Genomic DNA, 20230 nt, shown 5'->3' with positions numbered 1-20230 from the left:
CAGCCGGAGTGGGCTCCACCACCCCCCGCGACCTTCGTGAGGATAAGCGGTATGAATGAATGTTGCAATAATTCTCATGTTAACAATAAAAAATAGCCATTTTCGTAACATGCTGTTGTTGTTTTAGTGTTTTAATGTAATCTCATTTAATCAAAAAACGCAAGTATGTCGAAACCAAAGCAACAGTGATGTACCATGTAAATTTAAAGTGCACATTTACTGCATTACTATAGCAACCGGCAGAGTTGCGTTACTTCCATAATCCAGCCCATAAATTTGCATACATACACAAGCACAGCGTAGTCAAAAGATGGAATTAGACCAGGAGCAGAGGAACACTGATCGTGTCGCTTTACAAGTTGACATCACCAACTACTGGCTTCACATTCATATTGTAGCATTTTCAGTGATTTCTCCCATAGATGAAACTTAACCATTGTCATGTTAACCTTCCAGAAATTCAGTCTGAATTCTTGTTGGTGCTGACAGCCGGGCTTTGTGTATTCATGGGCGCATATTCAAATCCCAAGCTTCTTTTGAAATGTTTAGTCTGTCTCATGCATCCTGATGCATGGTGGCCCTCCTCCTGCTTGAGTTGTCATTCTTTTGTGCTCGTGCATTATGTGTTTTCCAGTGGACTCACAATAGCCAAGTATATGATCCCTGCCAATAAATAGGGTTATCGTGTACATATTTCCCAATACCGGTACCAAATTGGTAGTTTTTAAACAATATCCAAACTAGTAACTGACAAAAGGGAACATTTTGTCCCAAAAAAATTTTGTGACATGCAAGTTGAACAGAATAGTCATGTAAAAACTTCAATAATATAAATGAAATAATAAATTGATCAATTCAAACAAAAAGTCAAAATTATCACAGCAAAACCAACATAGATACATAACACAGGAAATGTGCATAAAAACATTTCAAAAGATTTCACACTACTTTTGAGTGCATACATTCAAGCAGAAATTGATAACTGATACACAATTGATGTTACATGACCATTAGAATGTGGTTTGCTTGTTAATCCTATACGCAAGAGAAATGTTTTCATTGAGTAAAAGCCTGTTTATGGTGTTAGGTGATGCGTACAGATAAAAGAAATCTACACAAACTGCTGGTTTACTCCCCCGTATACTATATGTGCTGTGCAGCTATTGCCACGGTCTTCTATACTGCATACGTACATTGTTGCTGCTACTGGAACATTAATTTCATAATTAAGTGTAACAACCTGCCCATGTTGGAATGTTGATGTTCAGAATTCCAGTGTTTGATTGGTGGATAAAGAGGAAGTGTTATGTTGCTGGTGTGGAGAGTGACGAAGAATTTAAGAATACGATGTTGTAATCTTCTCACAGCTAGGAGACCAGGGTTCAATTCCACCCTCGGCCATCTCTGTGTGGAGTTTGCATGTTCTCCCCGTGCATGCGTGGGTTTTCTCCGGGTACTCCGGTTTCCTCCCACATTGGTTTCAGTATGCATCCCTACCAATAAGCATCAAGTTGGTGAGCTTTGTGATGACTACTCAACCATGGTGGCCAGCTGTGAGGCACCAGAGGCCATGTGGCGGCATGCTAATGAGTGTAAATATAGGCCAGCCAAAGTGTCTGACACACATAGCATATGTACATGTGTCACACATGAACGCACAGCGGCTATTGAACTTCTTTCAAAGTACTTGCATCAAAAGCCGAGGGGCGGGGGGGAAGGAGGCAAATTTCTGCAGAGGACAGTGGAAGGTGTATCAGCTGCATTCTGTCATTTGTGGCATTCAGCATCATGTATGACTCGAAAAAATCCATCATATTTGCATGACGCGGCGTGGTTATTAGGATGCATCCAAGCTGAAAAGAGGGGCTGCGATTTTGTTAATATGTTTTTTTTTGTTTGTTTCTTACTAGAAATGTGTGCCGAACCTTTAGCAGCCATCTGTGCAACTGATATTGCAGGGCCAAAAATAAACTATCAAAGCCAGCCCCACTGAAAAGGTGCAAGTGAAGAGTCATCTGCTTTCTTCTCTTTAGTGGCTGGATGGTAATTATGTTATTATTATTATTCACTCTATATAGAACATAACAAGACCAGAACACAACACAGCTGATGCAAGGAGATATGTACATGTAAGATGAGGCACGTGTTCTGAGTTATATTTCATAATTTAGAGGCCGTTGAGTGTTTTTTTTTTTGTTGTTGAGATCTCCTGCCTTGTCCCTCATTGACCCATGCAATTACTTGTACACATTATTACCACTTCAACGAAAGAACAAGTGTGTGCAACTTCTTTCTGAGATCACCATCACTGAAGTGGTTGTTTTTCTTATTGTTAAATAAATCTAATTTCTCCCACAGAAAATGATGCAAATGGAGAAACTGTAGTCTGGTCCAGTGTCAAACTGTTGCCGTGATCAAATCTGTATTAATTGTACAGGGAATGTTTCAAGTAATACTTTAAGTCAGGGGTCTCAAACTCAATTTACCTGGGGGCCACTGGAGCTAGGGTCTGGGCAAGGCTGGGCCGCATCAGGTTTTCAAAAAAAAAAAAAAAACGCATTTATTAAAAACAGAAAAATATACAAACTTTTTCAGTGCTCTGGTTCCGATTTTCTACAACAAAAGCTCTGATAAAACATTCCACTGTTCTCAAATATCTTAATTTTTATTTTTCTGCACAAAATAAGATGAAAAATAAATAAACAAATCAAGAATAAAGAAAATCAATCAATCAGTAATAAATAAATATAATAATAATAATAATAATAAAATTATAAAAAATAATAAAAACTTAAGAAACCACATATAGTTGGTGGGTAGACAAATTATTTTTTTCAGATTAAAATCAACAAAGCATTATTAGAGCCCTGTAGACATGACAAAACACGACTATAGTCACATTTATACTTTTTGTATTTACAACATATTGCGCAACTGCAGGGTCTTGAGACACATGCTAACTCGCAAACTAGAGAGCTAGCGACCTAAACGGGAGCCTTAAAGTTATTTCCTTTAAACTTAAATAGCCAAAAACTTACCACTTCCACACGGATAGGGAGGATAACTATTAACAGTTATTTAACCTTTAACATGAACATTAATCAAACGTAATATTTTTTTCTGGGTACATGATACCATACAGCATCCATATCAAACTTGCGCGGGCCGCACTAACATTAGACTTTCATATCAAGGCGGGGGCCTCAAACTAGTGTCCTGCGGGCCACATTTGGCCCGCGGGCCGCGTGTTTGAGACCCCTGCTTTAAGTTATGAAGCCTTAAAAGCCATAATGCAAAGGTGAGTTGTGCTATACCTTGTCTTTAATTGTAAAAAGATCAAACATTTTGAGGGACAGCCGGGACAGCATGCCCCACAGAGACGGCAGGAGACACCAATCCAGGCAGAGCCAGCAGGAGCCTTCTGGCGGACGGCCATGGGACAGAAACTAGAGGCGGCTGCAGTGTAGGCTGAGCTTGGACAGGAACTGGAGGGGCAGCACCTGGCACGTGGAGCGAGCCGGGACATGAACTAAAGGCAGCAGCTGGCATGTGGGTGACGGCGAGATACAGCGGGTTGTCCTCAGCCCGACGTGGAACAGAAGCAGGAGGCAACTCGACCCAGCGTTAAGTAGAAGCAGGAAGTGACTTGTCCTCAGCGTGATGTGAATGAGAAGCAGGAAGTGGCTTGTTCTTGCCCTGGTAAAGACGCGGAGCAGGATGCAAATTCTTGTCAGTCTGGCAAGGAGGCGAAGCAGGAGGTGACTTGGCATCAGCCTGGCACAGAGGAGGAGCAGGAGCCGGGACAGGAACCACAGGAAACTGTGCTTCCACAGTTTCACATCCTCAGCCCCAAAGGAGCGTATTCCAGACATCCCACACTGCTGAAAAACGAACCCAGGGCAGGTGGAGGGAGGCTTGGAGGAGGGTAAAAGGTTCCTCTCGCTCTGATGGCCCAGTCGGTACAGGTGGTGGCCTAAGACGTAGTGCCGAGATAGGAGGAAGCTTGGCCTTGAACTGGCGTGGAGCAGGGATTGGAGGGCTTGGGGGTTGACAAGGAGCTGACACAGGAGTTGGAAGTTGGATGATGTGGTGCTCACACCAAGGGCATCAGAGGATTGAGAGAACATGGCTTCGGCACTGGGGGCATTGGACGATTTAGCTGATGTGGCGCCGGTGCCAGAGGCATTGGAGGATCAAGATGACGGGACACTGGTGGCATTGGGAGCTTGAGACGGTGTGGAGTGGGCAGTTGGTGCATCGGACGCTGATGTGGGCCCCAGGAGTGTCGGGACTCCAGGAGCATCAGAAGCTTGTAGAGATGTTGTGCATGCATTTTATTAAAGAAGACCTATACCTCATTTTTCGATTCTTTGTATTGAGTTGTGGACTCCTATAGAGCAGCTACACACAATAACCCGCACAGAAAACCTTTTAGACTTTGCAGAATCTGCACCTATTCCTAAACCTGTATTTCCTTATGCCCAAATTGCTTCCTAACTATGAACAATATAAGGAAGTCCGCCCCTCTGTGACATCACAAAGGGGCCATTTTACCAGGCCTTTGAAACAGAACGTTTTGAACCATCCGTAACTTCTTTCAGCGCTGACTTACAAATGCTCAAAGCTCAACATTCTAATTACATTATCGGTCAAAAAAGTGGAAAAAGCATAAGATAAGATAAGATTTTAAGGGGAGAGGAAGGTCTTTATTCGGCCCTCAGTGGGGAAATTTGCATTGCACAGCAGCAAGAGTACAGAATCAGTTAAGCAGTACAAAATACACAATATAGAAAAATAAACAATATAAACAACCCAAGTATTAACAAATCAACAATTTTATATACAATACAGTTTGCAGACAATATGCGAGTGGTTAGCGCGCAGACCTCACAGCTAGGAGGACCAGGGTTCGATTCCACCCTCGGTCATCTCTGTGTGGAGTTTGCATGTTATCTCCGTGCATGCGTGGGTTTTCTCCGGGTACTCCAGTTTCCTCCCACATTCCAAAAACATGCTAGGTTAATTGGCGACTCCAAATTGTCCATAGGTATGAATGTGAGTGTGAATGGTTGTTTGTCTATATGTGCCCTGTGATTGGCTGCCGACCAGTCCAGGGTGTACCCCGCCTCTTGCCCAAAGACAGCTGGGATAGGCTCCAGCACCCCCCGCGTCCCTCGTGAGGAAAAAGCGGTAGAAAATGAATGAAATGAGATGAAATATATGACCAGTCTATACACTATGAGATCTTGCTAGTGAGTTAATATGAGGCAGTATAGAAATACTTAATTTAGGTCCCCTTTAAGTTAGAGATCTTTACACACCAGAGACTACTTGTAGTGAGAGCACACAGTACATTGTTGAAGCCTGGTAATAAAACATTGATTTGTCCTTCAAAAACATCAGCATGTGTAATACAGTATTGCATTTCCCTCAAGCTACATTTGTTTTTTTTTGTTTTTTTTTACCAGCACATGTACACTTCATGTGCCTGAGCCATCAGCTCAATCAACTCCCAGGCCTTATGGAGCGATTGACGCCAATTTCCGTGTTAGTGGACTCAACTTCCTGTGTTAGTCATTGATTTCCCACTGGTAAACAGCATTCAGGTTCCAAAGGCTTTTCAATGGTTATTTATTTTGTTTACTTGTACTGCTTTAATATTACATATGCATGATTGTTGTTTAGTATTATTGAATATGATGTTTTATATATTGTTTTATTTGTTCAATGACAAACTTCAATGATTGTATCTCATTTAGTTGCACAAATCCTTAGCCATTATTAAGCCATTCATCAATGCTCTCTCACAATTGTTCCTTATGTAACAACCCAATTGAATAAATACAAACTATTGTAATGCAGTAGCCGTCCTCACATGCCACACAGAGGGACTGATGTCTTAATAACAACAATAATAATAACGCTCCGGCTCATAAATCTGCTCTCTCGCTTTACTGTTTCTAAGTGATGTGCAGTTTCAGTGACAACTCGGCCTTCTCCACTGTCCCTTGCTTTGTTTTTGGGTTGTTCTTCGTGATGCATGCTTTTACGACTCAGACAGCACAGATTGGTTCTTGTGATGCATGTTTAAGAAACTGCTGACTCAGTGTCATCACATTTTAGTTTGTTGTTGTGTGTCTGCTATACATCTGTTTCTGGATGTCAAGCCCATTTTTGTTGACGTCATTTCTTATAGCACAGATCATTTGTACTTATTTTACAGCACATTTCTGCATGCACTTTCAATCACACGTCACCAATGACGTGTGTGGGTGACGTGAGGTTCATGGCTGGTGAGACATTGACTCTTTTGGAAGTTTTTTTCATGTTAATACAGGTTGCCCAAGAGAATAACAAGAAAATGTAGAGAATAATTCACTTTTGTTACCATTTTTTGTTTATTAACTGGGAAACATTTGTGTTCTTATCTTTTATCTGTGTATGAAGTACATGCAGCCTTTCATTGTCCAGGAAAAGTTCTGGTACTTTGTTGCAAAAGTACCATCTGGTGAGCTTGGGTGTATAATCCTCCATCTTGGCAGTCAAATTTATTTTTTTCATTCAGCAGAGCATCAAAATATATTGCATTTGACTGTCTGCTAGCTAGTACTATGCTGTCAAAATAAAACACTTTCCCCCTATAGAACGGCAATGACAATCCCCTTCCAACTCATGCACGTATTTTATTGTCCATTTAGCAAGTATTATGTTGGCACACTTCCATTAAAGATATTACACGAGCTGTAACTGTAACATCTGTAACAGTACATTATTGGCCACATGCTGACAAAGTGAAAGTGACCAATGCAAACTGGCAGGTGCCATGATCTAGCTCAGTGTGCAGGGTGATGGTAGGCAGGCACACTGGCGACAGCCTCATGATCTGGAAACGTGCAAATTCAGTCATTTTTACTTAGTGAACTGTTAAAAATGATTTGAATCAATTGACATTTATAATATATATATTTATAGGCAATTTATATATAATATATAATATTTGTTTTTTACGTTATCATCATTCATTCATTCATTCATTCATTTTCTACCGCTTTTTCCTCACGAGGGTCGCGGGGGTGCTGGAGCCTATCCCAGCTGTCTTCAGGCGAGAGGCGGGGTACACCCTGGACTGGTCGCCAGCCAATCACAGGGTACATATAGACAAACAACCATTCACACTCACATTCATACCTATGGACAATTTGGAGTCACCAATTAACCTAGCATGTTTTTGGAATGTGGGAGGAAACCGGAGTAACCGGAGAAAACCCACGCATGCACGGGGAGAACATGCAAACTCCACACAGAGATGGCCGAGGGTGGAATTGAATTATCATTATCATAATTATCATCATGATTATTGTTATTTTTTTCATCATCTTAAGTACATACTATATGCATGCCATAGTTATATTTATATTATATATATGTTATATTTTTTAGCCCTTGACATCGGCCAGTTAAAAATGCATCTGCTCTATAATACTATTAAATATTACATATGATGTCCTTAAAGATGGATGGCCCTCAGGACTACAGCACCCTTATATCCGTTTTGTTCTGCAAACTTGTAGCATTTGCTGTCATGCAGTTGCTTTAGGGCTTGTGTAGGTAATTTTAGCATTTATGGAATTTCTTTTGTATTTTTTATGGTGCGGTTTTTGCTTTTGGTTTGAGATAATTTGTGTTTTGAGTGTTTGGACTAAGGATGAGCCAGATACCCGTTAAAAACGAGTGTCTGTTACGGATAATGAATTTTTGTCGGATACAAATATAAAACGAGTACTTTTCATAATTATCTGTATTTGTGTTTAAAGAAAATGCTCCTTATGCTCTGTGATTGGCCAGTATTTTTTTAAGAAAAATACATTGAACAAGGCTGATGGATTATTTCCCTGTTTGCCATCATTGCATGTTTGCACGAATCACCAACTTCACACCGATCAATAAACAAATAATGTAATAATTGCAGATCACTTATACACATACACAGTACACATATAGTGGAATAATAATAATAATCAGCAATTGCTATTTAATTACCTAGCATAACTTCCGGTTCATGCCCCGCCCACTCCGAGTACAGATACAGATACAGACAGATACTGGTTGTGGTGTACTCGCTCATCCTTAGTTTGGACGTTGCCGCACGTTTACCCCTGTCGCCCACCGTAGGTTTGGACTCGAGAACATGAGCAAGAGCAGGTCAAAACAGCTTGAGTTCAATAAACGGATGGACTTGCTAGTGTTCAAGCATCAAGACGTCCAATTTCTGTACTCATGCAGAAAAAGTCACTTGTATTATAGGAAACATATACTCAGTATTTCTTTGGAGGGCTTTCATCACTGTCAAATAGTGAGAACTGTATCAAATACAATATACGTCCCATCCACCCGATTGCCAACAAATGGACCCTCATCTTCCTTGAGGCATTGAGACCACAAACAAACGCATAGCATACAGTACATATGCACAAAGAAGTGTGCTCTCCTTGCTCGTGTGCACATTGGCTGCCAGAGCTGTCTTTGTATCCACATCACCATAACAACTGCAACAGCAGCATCTCAACAGTGGGAAAAGAGAGATAGGGAAGAAAAAAAAAAACCCAGAAACATTCTCTCCTATGGTCGGAGATGGTGAGAGTAGCGGTCGGTGGCTCATGGCGTGTGATGAGGAGGTGGGGCAGCCGGCTTCTAAGACGATACGGAGCTTATGTGAAGTAAAAGTCCAGTAGTGTTCTCGTGGAGGAAGTCTAGGCAGTATTAGCATATAATGCTGCACAAGGTGAGTGATAAATGTTAATGTTGTCATTTATGTTTATGTTTGTCTATGAAATAACTGTGAGCAATTTAATGTAACGGTTTGGCATGCATATGTAGTATATGCCCTTAATCCTGTTTTGTGTATTTTTTTGCTTTTAATAAAACTTTATCACTTAATCAACAATAGCTACATTGCATAGACTTTTCATATTATCATCAGTTTGGATGCTTTTTTGTTGGTTTGCATCAGCAAGCAATTTTACATTGTAAACCTTTATGTAAAATGTCGACATTTAAATAAATATGGCGAAGGGGCATGATTAAATAAGTCAGTTTCTTCATCCTCCTTTTCAAACATGTTAGATTGTGCAAGTGTAAACACGTCCATGAATATTTCAAGTCAAGCACAAGGCAGTAATGTGGATTAGAATTTGGGATGGGACTGTCTGCATACTGTATGTTGACTGGTGTGTGCACTCATTGATTTAAAATGCTTGGAGACATTTCACATCATTACAAGTGAGAAAATAAAATTCATTAGTGTTAACACCCCCCAGACCTTTTTTTCACGTCCCTTTGTCGGTCCTCCCATAACGGCTTATCGACTGCACACGGCCCGTTTATTTGATGCGATGACAGAAGAGAAATAAAACCTTCACGCACACACACAAGAGGAGAGTAGCGAATTAAGCTTTCATCTCAGCCCTGCATTATTAAACACAGTCAGCCACATGAGTCTGGCATCACCCAATCACAGCTGTCTCTTCCGTCGCTTCCTCTCCCCTTTCCCCTGGTCCCCTTGTCTCTCTCCATTAGGCCAACCTGAAGAAGTTTATGGAGTATGTGCAGCAAAGGAACATTGAAAAGGTGTCACGGTTTTTGGAGAAAGGTCTGGATCCCAACTTCCACGATCCTGACACAGGAGGTGAGGCGCTCAGATGTTCATTGACTTTTTTTTTTTTCTCCTAACTACTGCTGTCATCTCTCACACGGTTGAGTTTTGGTGAAATTAAGCCTTCACTAAAGCTGGCTTTGTTAATCTCCTCATGTTTATTCAAATGTTTGTCCAAGCGTGGCAGAAATTTGCATGTTGGGTGACCTGTAGTCTTTGAGCAGGAACAAGAGAATACTTTCAATCACAGCCAACAGGAAGTAGTTAATCTCGCAGGTGTTCACCAGCTTTATGGGTCAGTTTACATAACCTTTTGAGGAAAAATGGACACAAATAATATCATTTGGGCTGCTTTGGTTCTTTGGCATTTGAAGACTGGAAACTTTTGAAAAGGAAGTTAAAATGTATGTTTAATTAGTTTAAAGCCATAACTTTCAAAAATGCATTGGTGTGCAGAGCCAGCTGGGATGAACACGATCAAACGACCTACATCAACAACATCCATCCATTCATTTTCTATGCCGCTTATCCTCAGTTGGTATATGCTGGAGCCTATCCCAGCTGTCTTCAGGCGGGAGACGTTGTACACCCTAGACTGGTCACTAGCCAATCACAGGGCACATATAGACAAACAACCATTCACACTCACATTCATACCTATGGACAATTTGGAGTCACCAATTAACCTAGCATGTTTTTGGAATGTGGGAGGAAACCGAAGTACCCGGAGAAATGCACGGGGAGAACATACAAACTCCACACAGAGATGCCCGAGGGTGGAATCGGACTCGGTCTCCTAGCTGTGAGGCCTGCACGATAACCACTCGTCCACCATGCAGCTCGTTATATTATTATATTGTTATATTACGGTTTTGTATATTATTAATGGTTTTTATCATTGCGATGTGAGAGTGATGGTATTAAGATGTGGATTAATTTCGATGAAGTCCCCACTGAAGACTGCACAGCCCACTACTGCAAAAACGGATGTGCTTCACATTCAAAACTGAAATAACAGTAGACCAGAGAACTGTTGCTGTGTATGCGCTGCTGAAAGAGATGATCTTTAACACTTATCCAGTAAAGTGCACATACACTGTGACCAGCAAAGATACATTACTCCAATTCCAAAAATGTTCAAATTCAGAAAGACAAGCAGTTAGTACAAATGTAAAAGTTGTTTTTTGTATGCCAAAAAAAGTTCTGGTATGTTACTAGAGTTTTGTCCTTTGATATAAATCTGTTTGTTTGTGCTAGAATGTAGTGGGATATCATGTGAAAAGTCAAAGGAGATGTATTATGTATATACTTTGTATGTATATTCTTTTTCATTGGATGAATAAGTGGGTCTCTGGCGCTTTCAAATGCAAAATTAATGATAATACAATAACACAGTCAAACAGTCAAACACAGGGCACATATAGACAAACAACCATTCACACTCACATTCATACCTATGGACAATTTGGAGTCGCCAATTAACCTAGCATGTTTTTGGAATGTGGGAGGAAACCGGAGTACCCGGAGAAAACCCACGCATGCACGGGGAGAACATGCAAACTCCACACAGAGATGCCCAAGTGGAGAATCTAACCTAGGTCCCCCTGATCGCCTGTGCGGCCCGGTCTGAACGTCATGTGGCATTAAAGTAATCATGCCAACTGTAGAATATGGAAGACTTGCTGTGATAAATGGAACCATGAATTCTACTGTTTCTGACCTCAACTTGAAGCAAACTTGGGTTCTGCAGCAGGACAATGATCCAAACACACCAACAAGTTCCATCTGAATGGCCGAAGAAAAACAAAATGAAGACTTTGGGGTGGCCTAGTCAAAGTCCTGACCTGAATCTTATTGAGATGCTGTGGCATGACCTTAAAAAGGCGGTTCATGTTGCAGCAGCCTCCAATGTGACTGAATTGCAACAATTCTGCAAAGATGAGTGAGCCATTCATCCACAGCTCTTACAGAATTTATATTGTAATTGTATTATATTATGCAATAATGTGACATAAAACTCACCGGGGATGGGGTTTTTTTTGTGCTTTTTCCAGAATGCCCCCTCACGCTAGCATCACAGCTGGAAGGATGTGCAGAGCTCATCAAGGTGCTGAAGAGTGGTGGTGCACATCTGGACTTCAGGACAAAAGATGGCATTACATCCCTGCACAAGGCGGTGCGCAGCAAGAACCACACAGCGCTCATCGTGAGTGACACGCACAATCCAAAGAGAATGGTGACTCATCTCTTTCATTCATTCTGCAACAACAATGGCCCCACTTGCAAATTATAGCCAAATATGAGTCTGTGAGCGGGCAATCTCAATCAGAGTGCGTTTGAACAATTTTTGCACAATGTGGGGCCTTGCATTTCCGCTTTGAATGAGCTGACATTTACTGAATGCTCTCTTACAGTGGAGTACATGACTCAGCTTACTTCCATGAGTCATGTAATTGATTTCCCGTTCATCCACAAGATTTGGAATATGTTGTTTACTTTCTCTTATGTGTTTCGGGATTCAATGTCACTTGTGCGTATTCTTTTGTTGCTACGTTTTCCATTGTGCTGTTTCACGGCCTGTAAAAATAACTTTATGGGATCAGAGTTGGACACAAAATAGCACTAAAGAACTCAAATGGCACTAAATAGAGAGCAGACTTCCACCAGCGCCGTTATTTGGGTCACTGTAAACCTTTAGATAACCTCCTACTGCTTGCCATAAATCCTCACAATTAACACATCTAGTCAGTTAATAGCACAGTCTCCTACAGTTGCTGGGTGGGTGCTCAACAAATAACCGCTGTGGTCTTTAATTTGGCACGTAACTGTGGCTGTAGACAACCAGTTGTATTTTTTGTTATTAACGCCACAAGATGGCCGTATCAGGTGTGGTCAGCATTCAACAGCTCTTTTCAACCTCTGCACACACTTTAAAATGGTGGTTGTACGACTTGTGTGATACAATTGCAGAACAATAGTTTACAATTGTTTACAATAAGCTGAGCAGTTTGCTCCTTACTGATATTACAACAGGGGTTCTGTTGCTGCTGAGTTGTGCAGTATACTTACAAAATATACTTATAAGTACACTTCCCTTCCATTTTCTCATCAATCAATCACACTTTATTTGTAGAGCACTTTTGATATATGTAATGTAGCACAAAGTGCTTTACATGTTAAAAAACGAAAGACAACAACAAGACACATATACACACACAGACACACACATAAGAAGTTTGTTAGCCTGAGTACAGAGGAACCAGTTGGGGGTTGCCCACGGCCCAGGCCATGATGCCGCAACTCAGGGGGCCACCACACAACAGGTAGGCAGGGGACCAACAGCGCTGCAGTGGGGCACCGCCACAGAGCTCCCAGCCACCCCAGTCGGTAAGCCCCACGAGACACCCCAGCCCCCAACCGAGGACAGCCCCCAGCGCAGAGAGACCCCACTGAGGAAACACTGGATATATGGGATAAGAAATATAAAAACATAAAAAAAGAATATAGAGAGTATATATAAAAATAAACATAAAACATAAAAGTGAAATATATAAGAACATTAATAAAAACTAAAAATAGGCATGTGTAAAACTATAAAAACATTTGGTTAAGATCCAAAACAAAAGGTATAGGGTATAAAATAACCTTGAGATAAAAGTCAAGTTCAAAGGTTAAAAAAAGAGTATACTAAGAGCAAGAGTTAAAAGCTAAATTAAATAAGTGGGTCTTGAGCCTATTTTTAAAATTCTCTACGTTCTCTTTGTGTTCTCTGTCAAGCATTTTCTCATGCACTCCAAATCATCATAAACTTGAAAAAAAAGGTTTTATCATAGAGATTTAGAAATTTAGGAAACGGTTTAGGTAAACAAACCCAAGTTAGCACTCAAAATTGTGTCATTAGGATTTATGCATTTTTAACAGAGCATTAACAAATATTTACTCTAATCCCCTTCATCTTTTTAAGAGTATCAACTGTGTTCAACAAGCACAGCATGTCATTCCAAACAGTAAAATTAGCACAACACAAGCGGTGCCGTGGCTGGTGCATAGTGCAGCATCCACATGTCATTAGCACTGTTTCCCACAGTTCTATGTTCTATTTCTGGGGGTGACGTAATGATGTCTTAAATTAATTTGGATAATTGAGAGTTAAATATTTGCATGTAATTGTAATGGTTGGAGAGAGGAATAACATTGTGCGAGAGAAAAAAAAAAGAAAGAAGAAAAAAGAAAAAAAAACATGACACAACAAATATGTTGAGAACTACAACTAGAACTTTTTTTGTTATTGTCCTTTTTAATGTCCCCATCAAGAAGGAGCTGCCTTTAAGTGCTTTGAAAAGAGCGATACGTGCTTTCATGTCAGGAGCGCTCATAGGAAACCCACAATTTGTACATGTTTATGTCTTGTTTCATTGATCGTGTTCCCTGTCAAGCATTTAGATTTTGGCAGCCCTTGAATGCACCACAGTTATGTGTTATGAGATGCAAAAGTGAAACCTACCAACTTTCTCAGACAATGCCACAGCTACATTTGTTTAATGTAACAACAATGTCGGTAAGTTGGCAACACTCCTGCTACATCTTCTTATTCTCTGGCAAACTGGGGACTTATGAGGTGTGTTAACAAGTGTTACGCAGGCTTTATAATGTGGCAAACAGGTAAAATATATTTTTATCTAAATGTATTTGGTGATGGTCCAAATTTATTTGTGGCTAGCTGTTTTTAAATGATGATTAATATACATATATTGTTGCTTTCCTAATGTGTAAGTTCTTTGTCCTCTCCAGACACTGTTAGACTTGGGTGCATCTCCTGACTATAAGGACAGTCGGGGGCTGACTCCTCTTTACCACAGCTCCATGGTGGGAGGAGACCCTTACTGCTGCGAGCTGCTGCTGCACGATCATGCACAGGTCGGCTGTGTGGATGAAAATGGCTGGCAGGAGATACACCAGGTAAAAAAATGTACACAACTATTTGCTAGTATTTGCAAATTAGCAATGATGCAGACCATCGTATCCATGCACATACACATACTGTACAATAGCATTGTGATATATCCATCCATCCGTCGCTTGGGTCGCAGATATGCTGGAGCCTATCCCAGCTTACTTTGATCAAGAGGCGGGGTACACCCTGGACTGGTTGCCAACCAATCACAGGGCACATGTAGACAAACAACCATTCACACTCACATTCATACCTATGGTCAATTTGGAGTCGCTAATTAACCTAGCATGTTTTTGGAATGTGGGAGGAAGTACTCGCATGCATGGGGAAATCATGCAAACTCCACACAGAGATGCCCAACGGAGATTGTGGCCAACATGCTAGCCACTTGGTCTCTGTGCGGCATGATACACTTATTTAAAAATAATTAAGCAAATGTGTAATTCTTGTCCTTGCAGGCATGCCGCTATGGTCATGTGCAGCACCTGGAACATCTGTTGTTTTATGGGGCTGACATGAGCGCCCAAAATGCTTCTGGGAACACAGCCCTGCATGTGTGTGCACTCTACAACCAGGTAAATGTACACCCGCACACATTCAACAGTAGCATTAACAAGCAAGCCAACGACAACATATGAGTTTTTACAATCAGAGGCTGTGCAAGCAGGTGGCTTGTAAAGCGAAACCTAAGCCGAAGCAAATCGGAATGATGCAAACCCAGGGCGAACGTCACCTTACTCATATTCTTTAGTTATAGGTTAACTTAAAGTGAGTTGATTATATGCCTTTGCATGTAAAGGTTCTTACATTTCATGTAGAGGACACACCTTGTTTGCCCAAAACCACAATATCAAAAAATGTGAATACGACAGAAATTGCAGCAGTGTGAACAAGGTCTAAAAGCTTTCCTGCTTTGGATACAATCAAAATGAAAGCCAGTATAGATTTGTCCATTTTATATTTGGGTGTGCAATGTCTTCATGGGAGCTCCAGCTGTGTGTGTCGGTGTGGGTCCCCATAAGAAAGGACTGTTGTTCTTCTCCCTGTGGAGGCAAACTCACCAAGATGAGTTGATTGATCTCTCTGACAGACATGCCTTAGCAGGGTTTCCCGAAAGCTTGAAACCTGCTTATCTGCGACAATTGTGCACAATCACAGAAGAAAATGGGCAGGCACAATCCCACGTATCCAGTGGCCAAGATAAATTGATCCATATGAGTATTCCTCAAGGGAAATGGAATCTGAGAGATGAGGAGGAATAAAAGATCCTAGATCTGTGGCAACAGAAGACTTTATTGGTTCCAATCACAAGGTGTAACTGTCTACTCTCATAAACTCAGTGGACGTTTAAGTTGTCAGATGTACTCAGCTGGAGGGAATAAATGCTCAGTAGGTGGTCACTTTCCTGGAAAGACGCATCCACAGGAGGTGTTGGGATCAGTAGAGGAAAATTGACGCAGTCAATGACAAGCGGAATAAATATTGTGGAAGGAACTTTAGGGGACACAACTATTCCAGCTACTACATCCAGCCAATTTTTTGCTTGAACGTACTTTATTTAAGCAACAAGTGTGTAAAATTTGCTTAAATATATATATTTTCCGGGGTGGCACAACGGTCTAGTGGTTAGCGCGCAGACCTCACAGCTAGGAGATGATGGTTCAATTCCACCCTCGGCCATCTCTGTGTGGAGTGTCATTGTTCTCCCTGTGCATGCGTGGGTTTTCTCCGGGTACTCCGGTTTCCTCTCACATTCCAAAAACATGCTAGGTTAATTGGTGACTCCAAATTGTCCATAGGTATGAATGTGAGTATGTGCCCTGTGATTGGCTGGCGTCCAGGTTGTACCCCGCCTCTCGCCCGAAGACAGCCGGGATAGGCTCCAGCATCCCCCGCGACCCTCGTGAGGAAAAGCGTTAGAAAATGAAATGAAATGTATATTTTCCGACTAACCACAAAACAGTGATGACCGTCTAAAAACTTGTTAAGATGGCAACAGAGCTCTGTAGTGCTTTTTGAATCGAGTTCTCTTCTCTGAAAATGGTTGGCAGTCAAAATGGTTGGCATGTAAAATTGCTAATGCCTATCACTGGGCCATCAGATACAGTGTACTGTATAGCTGTATATATCAGTGTTGTCTGCTCAATCTCGTTTAAATCACTTGACTCATCACAGGCAATTCAATAGGCTTACGCTGTATTAATATCCTGTATTTGCCTACTAGTGATATTTGTTGCCACGTTTGTCGGTACTGTCCTTGACTGTGTTTGCAGAGAGAGACATTTCTTTCATTTTTTGAAAAATGTCCTGTTTATATTTTTCATTCGCAGAATATGTGCTGTGATATTTTTCAGAACAATTCCTTGTTTTCCATCACATAAACTTCTTCCCACTCTGTCCAGTGCAAGCACTATACAGTATCAGCTGTCACTGAGTTTGGAGCTTTCATCCACTTTTTGAAAGTATGTTTGCCCCGCTCAACCTTCCGTACTAGTTCCGAAATTGCTCTCTTCCTCCCATCTGCAATTGGCTGCTTTTCAGACAAAGTGGAATGGTTGTTTTGAAAATATATTTCATTGTTACATTTTCTGTGGTTGGCTAATTTCTCGCCACATATGTTACGGACACGCTCCGTTTTCTTCCAATATTTTTCGTTTTAGGGATGTATTCATGGTTATGAATAGCTTACCACGAGGGGAGCACACTTTCAAGACATTTTTATCGTGTCTCACTTAACGATGTGCGGATCGCTACTGAAATAACAATACCTCCAATACCAGATCTTTAGGCTCAAAAAATGGATTCTCAAATCTCAATATTGATACTTTGATACTTTAGTAATTTGAGGTAATATATATCACTAACAGGAACATAATGGAAAGTAACTAAATTATTTAGAGCGTGTCTAATGTTATGCAGTTGTTTAAAATGAATGAATAAATTACCGTACTCTCATGTCCTATATATTTTCTATGATTTTTTTTTCACATTTCCTGACATGTGTATTTGTATCATTATTGGAATGGTATCACTGATACCAGACTGCCTTTTATTCAGTATTGAATCAGAAAATAAATCGGTGGTATTGCACATCACTGAACACACTAGCTTTTGTCAAATACTACGTACAAACGGGATCTCATCATTGGCTGGACAGTGTTTGCCATTGTGTTGTTATCGCTTATTGTCACCTGTCACTCACTGAGTTGCACTGAAAAATGGTACAGAATAATTTATGTGTTTTTATTTACAGTTCAGGTTGGATTGTATTTTACAGCACTGTAAGGATTCCATGTGTGCTGAGAACATAGGGTCAGTGCATGACTACTCACATGCACAGATTTGAGAGAACGTTGCATTTGGCTCCCCTCTACCTTCTCTTGCGCATCTAGTTAGCAGTCACAACACAGTAGATGTGGACCTGTGGACCTGGACCTTATTTAGATATTTCATATTTCAAACTCTTCAAAAATGCACGATTTCTCCATTTTGGTGCTACACAACAAGGACGTTGAAGAGCCGCATGTGACTCTGGAGCTGTGAGTTGCTGACCCCTGTCCTAGTGCATGGTTTGTCTCTATTTCCATTCAATATTATAATAATAATAATACATTTTATTTGTATAGCGCTTTTCAAAATACTAAAAGACACTAAAAGAAGAATGGAGTTGAATAAAAGCAAGTAAACAGAGTAGAAGACACACCAAAATACAACATTCATTCTTTAATACACAGTTAAAACATGAGTAAAAGCGGGGTGGGGCACAGCAGTCAGATATAAAAAGTTAGACATTAAAAACAGATATTGTGTAACATTGTAAAACGCAGCAACAAATTAATGAATAAATAAACTATGACTGGTGCCGTGGAGCTCAGAAGCCGGACATGAGGACTGATATTTCATGTTCATGTTCACAAACACAGTCCTGTGGGAAATTTTCCTCTTCTAACTTCTGCCTGAGCTTGGCTCATAAACAGAGAGGTAGAACTTGGGGGAGGGCAGAGAGTATATCACACCTACAGCCTTCGCCCATAAGAAAGCCCGCTCCTCTGTGACATCACACGGGAACAGCCCCCTGAAACCGAGCGTTTCGAGCCATCCCAAACTTCTTGCAGGGCTCACTTCCAAATGTGCAAACCTCATTATCTGAAACTTTGGTATCGTTTAGAAGGAGAATCCAACATTCTAACTACATCAGGGGTCTCAAACACGCGGCCCGCGGGCCAAATGTGGCCCGCAGGACACTAGTTTGAGGCCCCCACCTTGATATGAAAGTTTAATGTTAGTGCGGCCCGCGCAAGTTTGATATGGATGCTGTATGGTATCATGTACACAGAAAAAATGATTACGTTTGATTAATGTTTATGTTAAAGGTTAAATAACTGTTAATAGTTATCCTCCCTATCCGTGTGGAAGTGGTAAGTTTTTGGCTATTTAAGTTTAAAGGAAATAACTTGAAGGCTACCGTTTAGGTCGCTAGCTCTCTAGTTTGCGAGTTAGCATGTGTCTCAAGACCCTGCAGTTGCGCAATATGTTGTAAATAAAAAGAGTATAAATGTGACTATAGTCGTGTTTTGTCATGTCTACAGGGCTCTAATAATGCTTTGTTAATTTTAATCTGAAAAAAATAATTTGTCTACCCACCAACTATATGTGGTTTCTTAAGTTTTTATTATTTGCCGTTTTATTATTATTATTATTATTATATTTATTTATTACTGATTGATTGATTTTCTTTATTCTTGATTTTTTTAAATTTATTTTTCATGTTATTTTGTGTAGAAAAAAAAATTAAGATATTTGAGAACAGTGGAATGTTTTATCAGAGCTTTTATTGTAGAAAATTGGAACCAAAGCGAAGTTTTTTTAATTTTGTGGTTTTTAATCAATGCATTTTTTTTTTTTTTTGGAAAACCTGATGCGGCCCAGTCTCACCCAGACCCAAGCTCCAGTGGCCCCCAAGTAAATTGAGATTGAGACCCCTGAACTACATTTATAGGTCAGAAAAGTGGGAAAAGCATCATAGGTCCCCTTTGAGTTCATGACCTCTTGTTTATATCTACATTAACAGTGCGATAATATTCTTGGGAAGCAGGTCTTCTCCAATGGCCCTTAATAATTACACTGCAACTTTGCCACATCCAATATGGCGCCGCTGTTAACGTACATCCGCTCAACACTGAATACGAACTTGACGTACTTTGCATCACAAAAGCGTTATTTCTTTGAACACATATTGTTTTGACCCCCATCAACTTGCTGGAACTACTTTCTTCCTAACCAAAAACCAACCAGAACTCACTGGACAGAGTCGGGGGGGGGGGTCATGGTTGATGCACTACACTGCTGATGGGGATGTCATACATACTTCATGTCAAAAAATCTGAACTATTCCTTTAAGTATTTTTATGCTCTGCCGGTAACAAACATACACAAATAAAACATAACCTCTTGCCTCTTGAGATAGACAATAACAGCCCAGCTTAATGTTTAAATATTACAATTCCAAACCCTAAGTGGGATTTAGACCTTTAGGCTTGATTCAGCATTAAATGATGCCGGAAAAAAAACAAGTGCTACCTTCAGGGGAATATGCAAAAGTTGCACATTTCAGTTTCAGTGAG

The 20230-nt window shown here is 40.6% G+C and overlaps 1 protein-coding gene across 22 annotated transcripts in view; it reads left to right on the top strand.

The window, feature by feature from the left end:
- Positions 1 to 20230, top strand: part of shank3a (SH3 and multiple ankyrin repeat domains 3a) — a 222846-nt gene that overhangs the window by 115898 nt on the left and 86718 nt on the right. For 21 of the 22 annotated variants that reach the window (XR_009130085.1, XM_058074731.1, XM_058074726.1 and 18 more), the window contains 4 exons: positions 9577 to 9685; positions 11707 to 11858; positions 14444 to 14611; positions 15065 to 15181. Coding sequence is in view for 21 of the 22 variants with exons in the window: in XM_058074731.1 (XP_057930714.1) it covers positions 9577 to 9685; positions 11707 to 11858; positions 14444 to 14611; positions 15065 to 15181 (546 nt within the window). In the remaining variant the exon portion in view is untranslated. Of the gene's footprint in view, positions 1 to 7337; positions 8783 to 9576; positions 9686 to 11706; positions 11859 to 14443; positions 14612 to 15064; positions 15182 to 20230 lie in introns of those variants that run through there. The other variant, XM_058074743.1, reaches the window with a different exon arrangement.

This window comes from Doryrhamphus excisus, chromosome 6, assembly GCF_030265055.1.
Source record: "Doryrhamphus excisus isolate RoL2022-K1 chromosome 6, RoL_Dexc_1.0, whole genome shotgun sequence".
NCBI lineage: Eukaryota > Metazoa > Chordata > Actinopteri > Syngnathiformes > Syngnathidae > Doryrhamphus > Doryrhamphus excisus.
The sequence above is the reverse complement of the archived record's forward strand: the minus strand, read 5'-3'. Positions and strand labels throughout refer to the sequence as shown.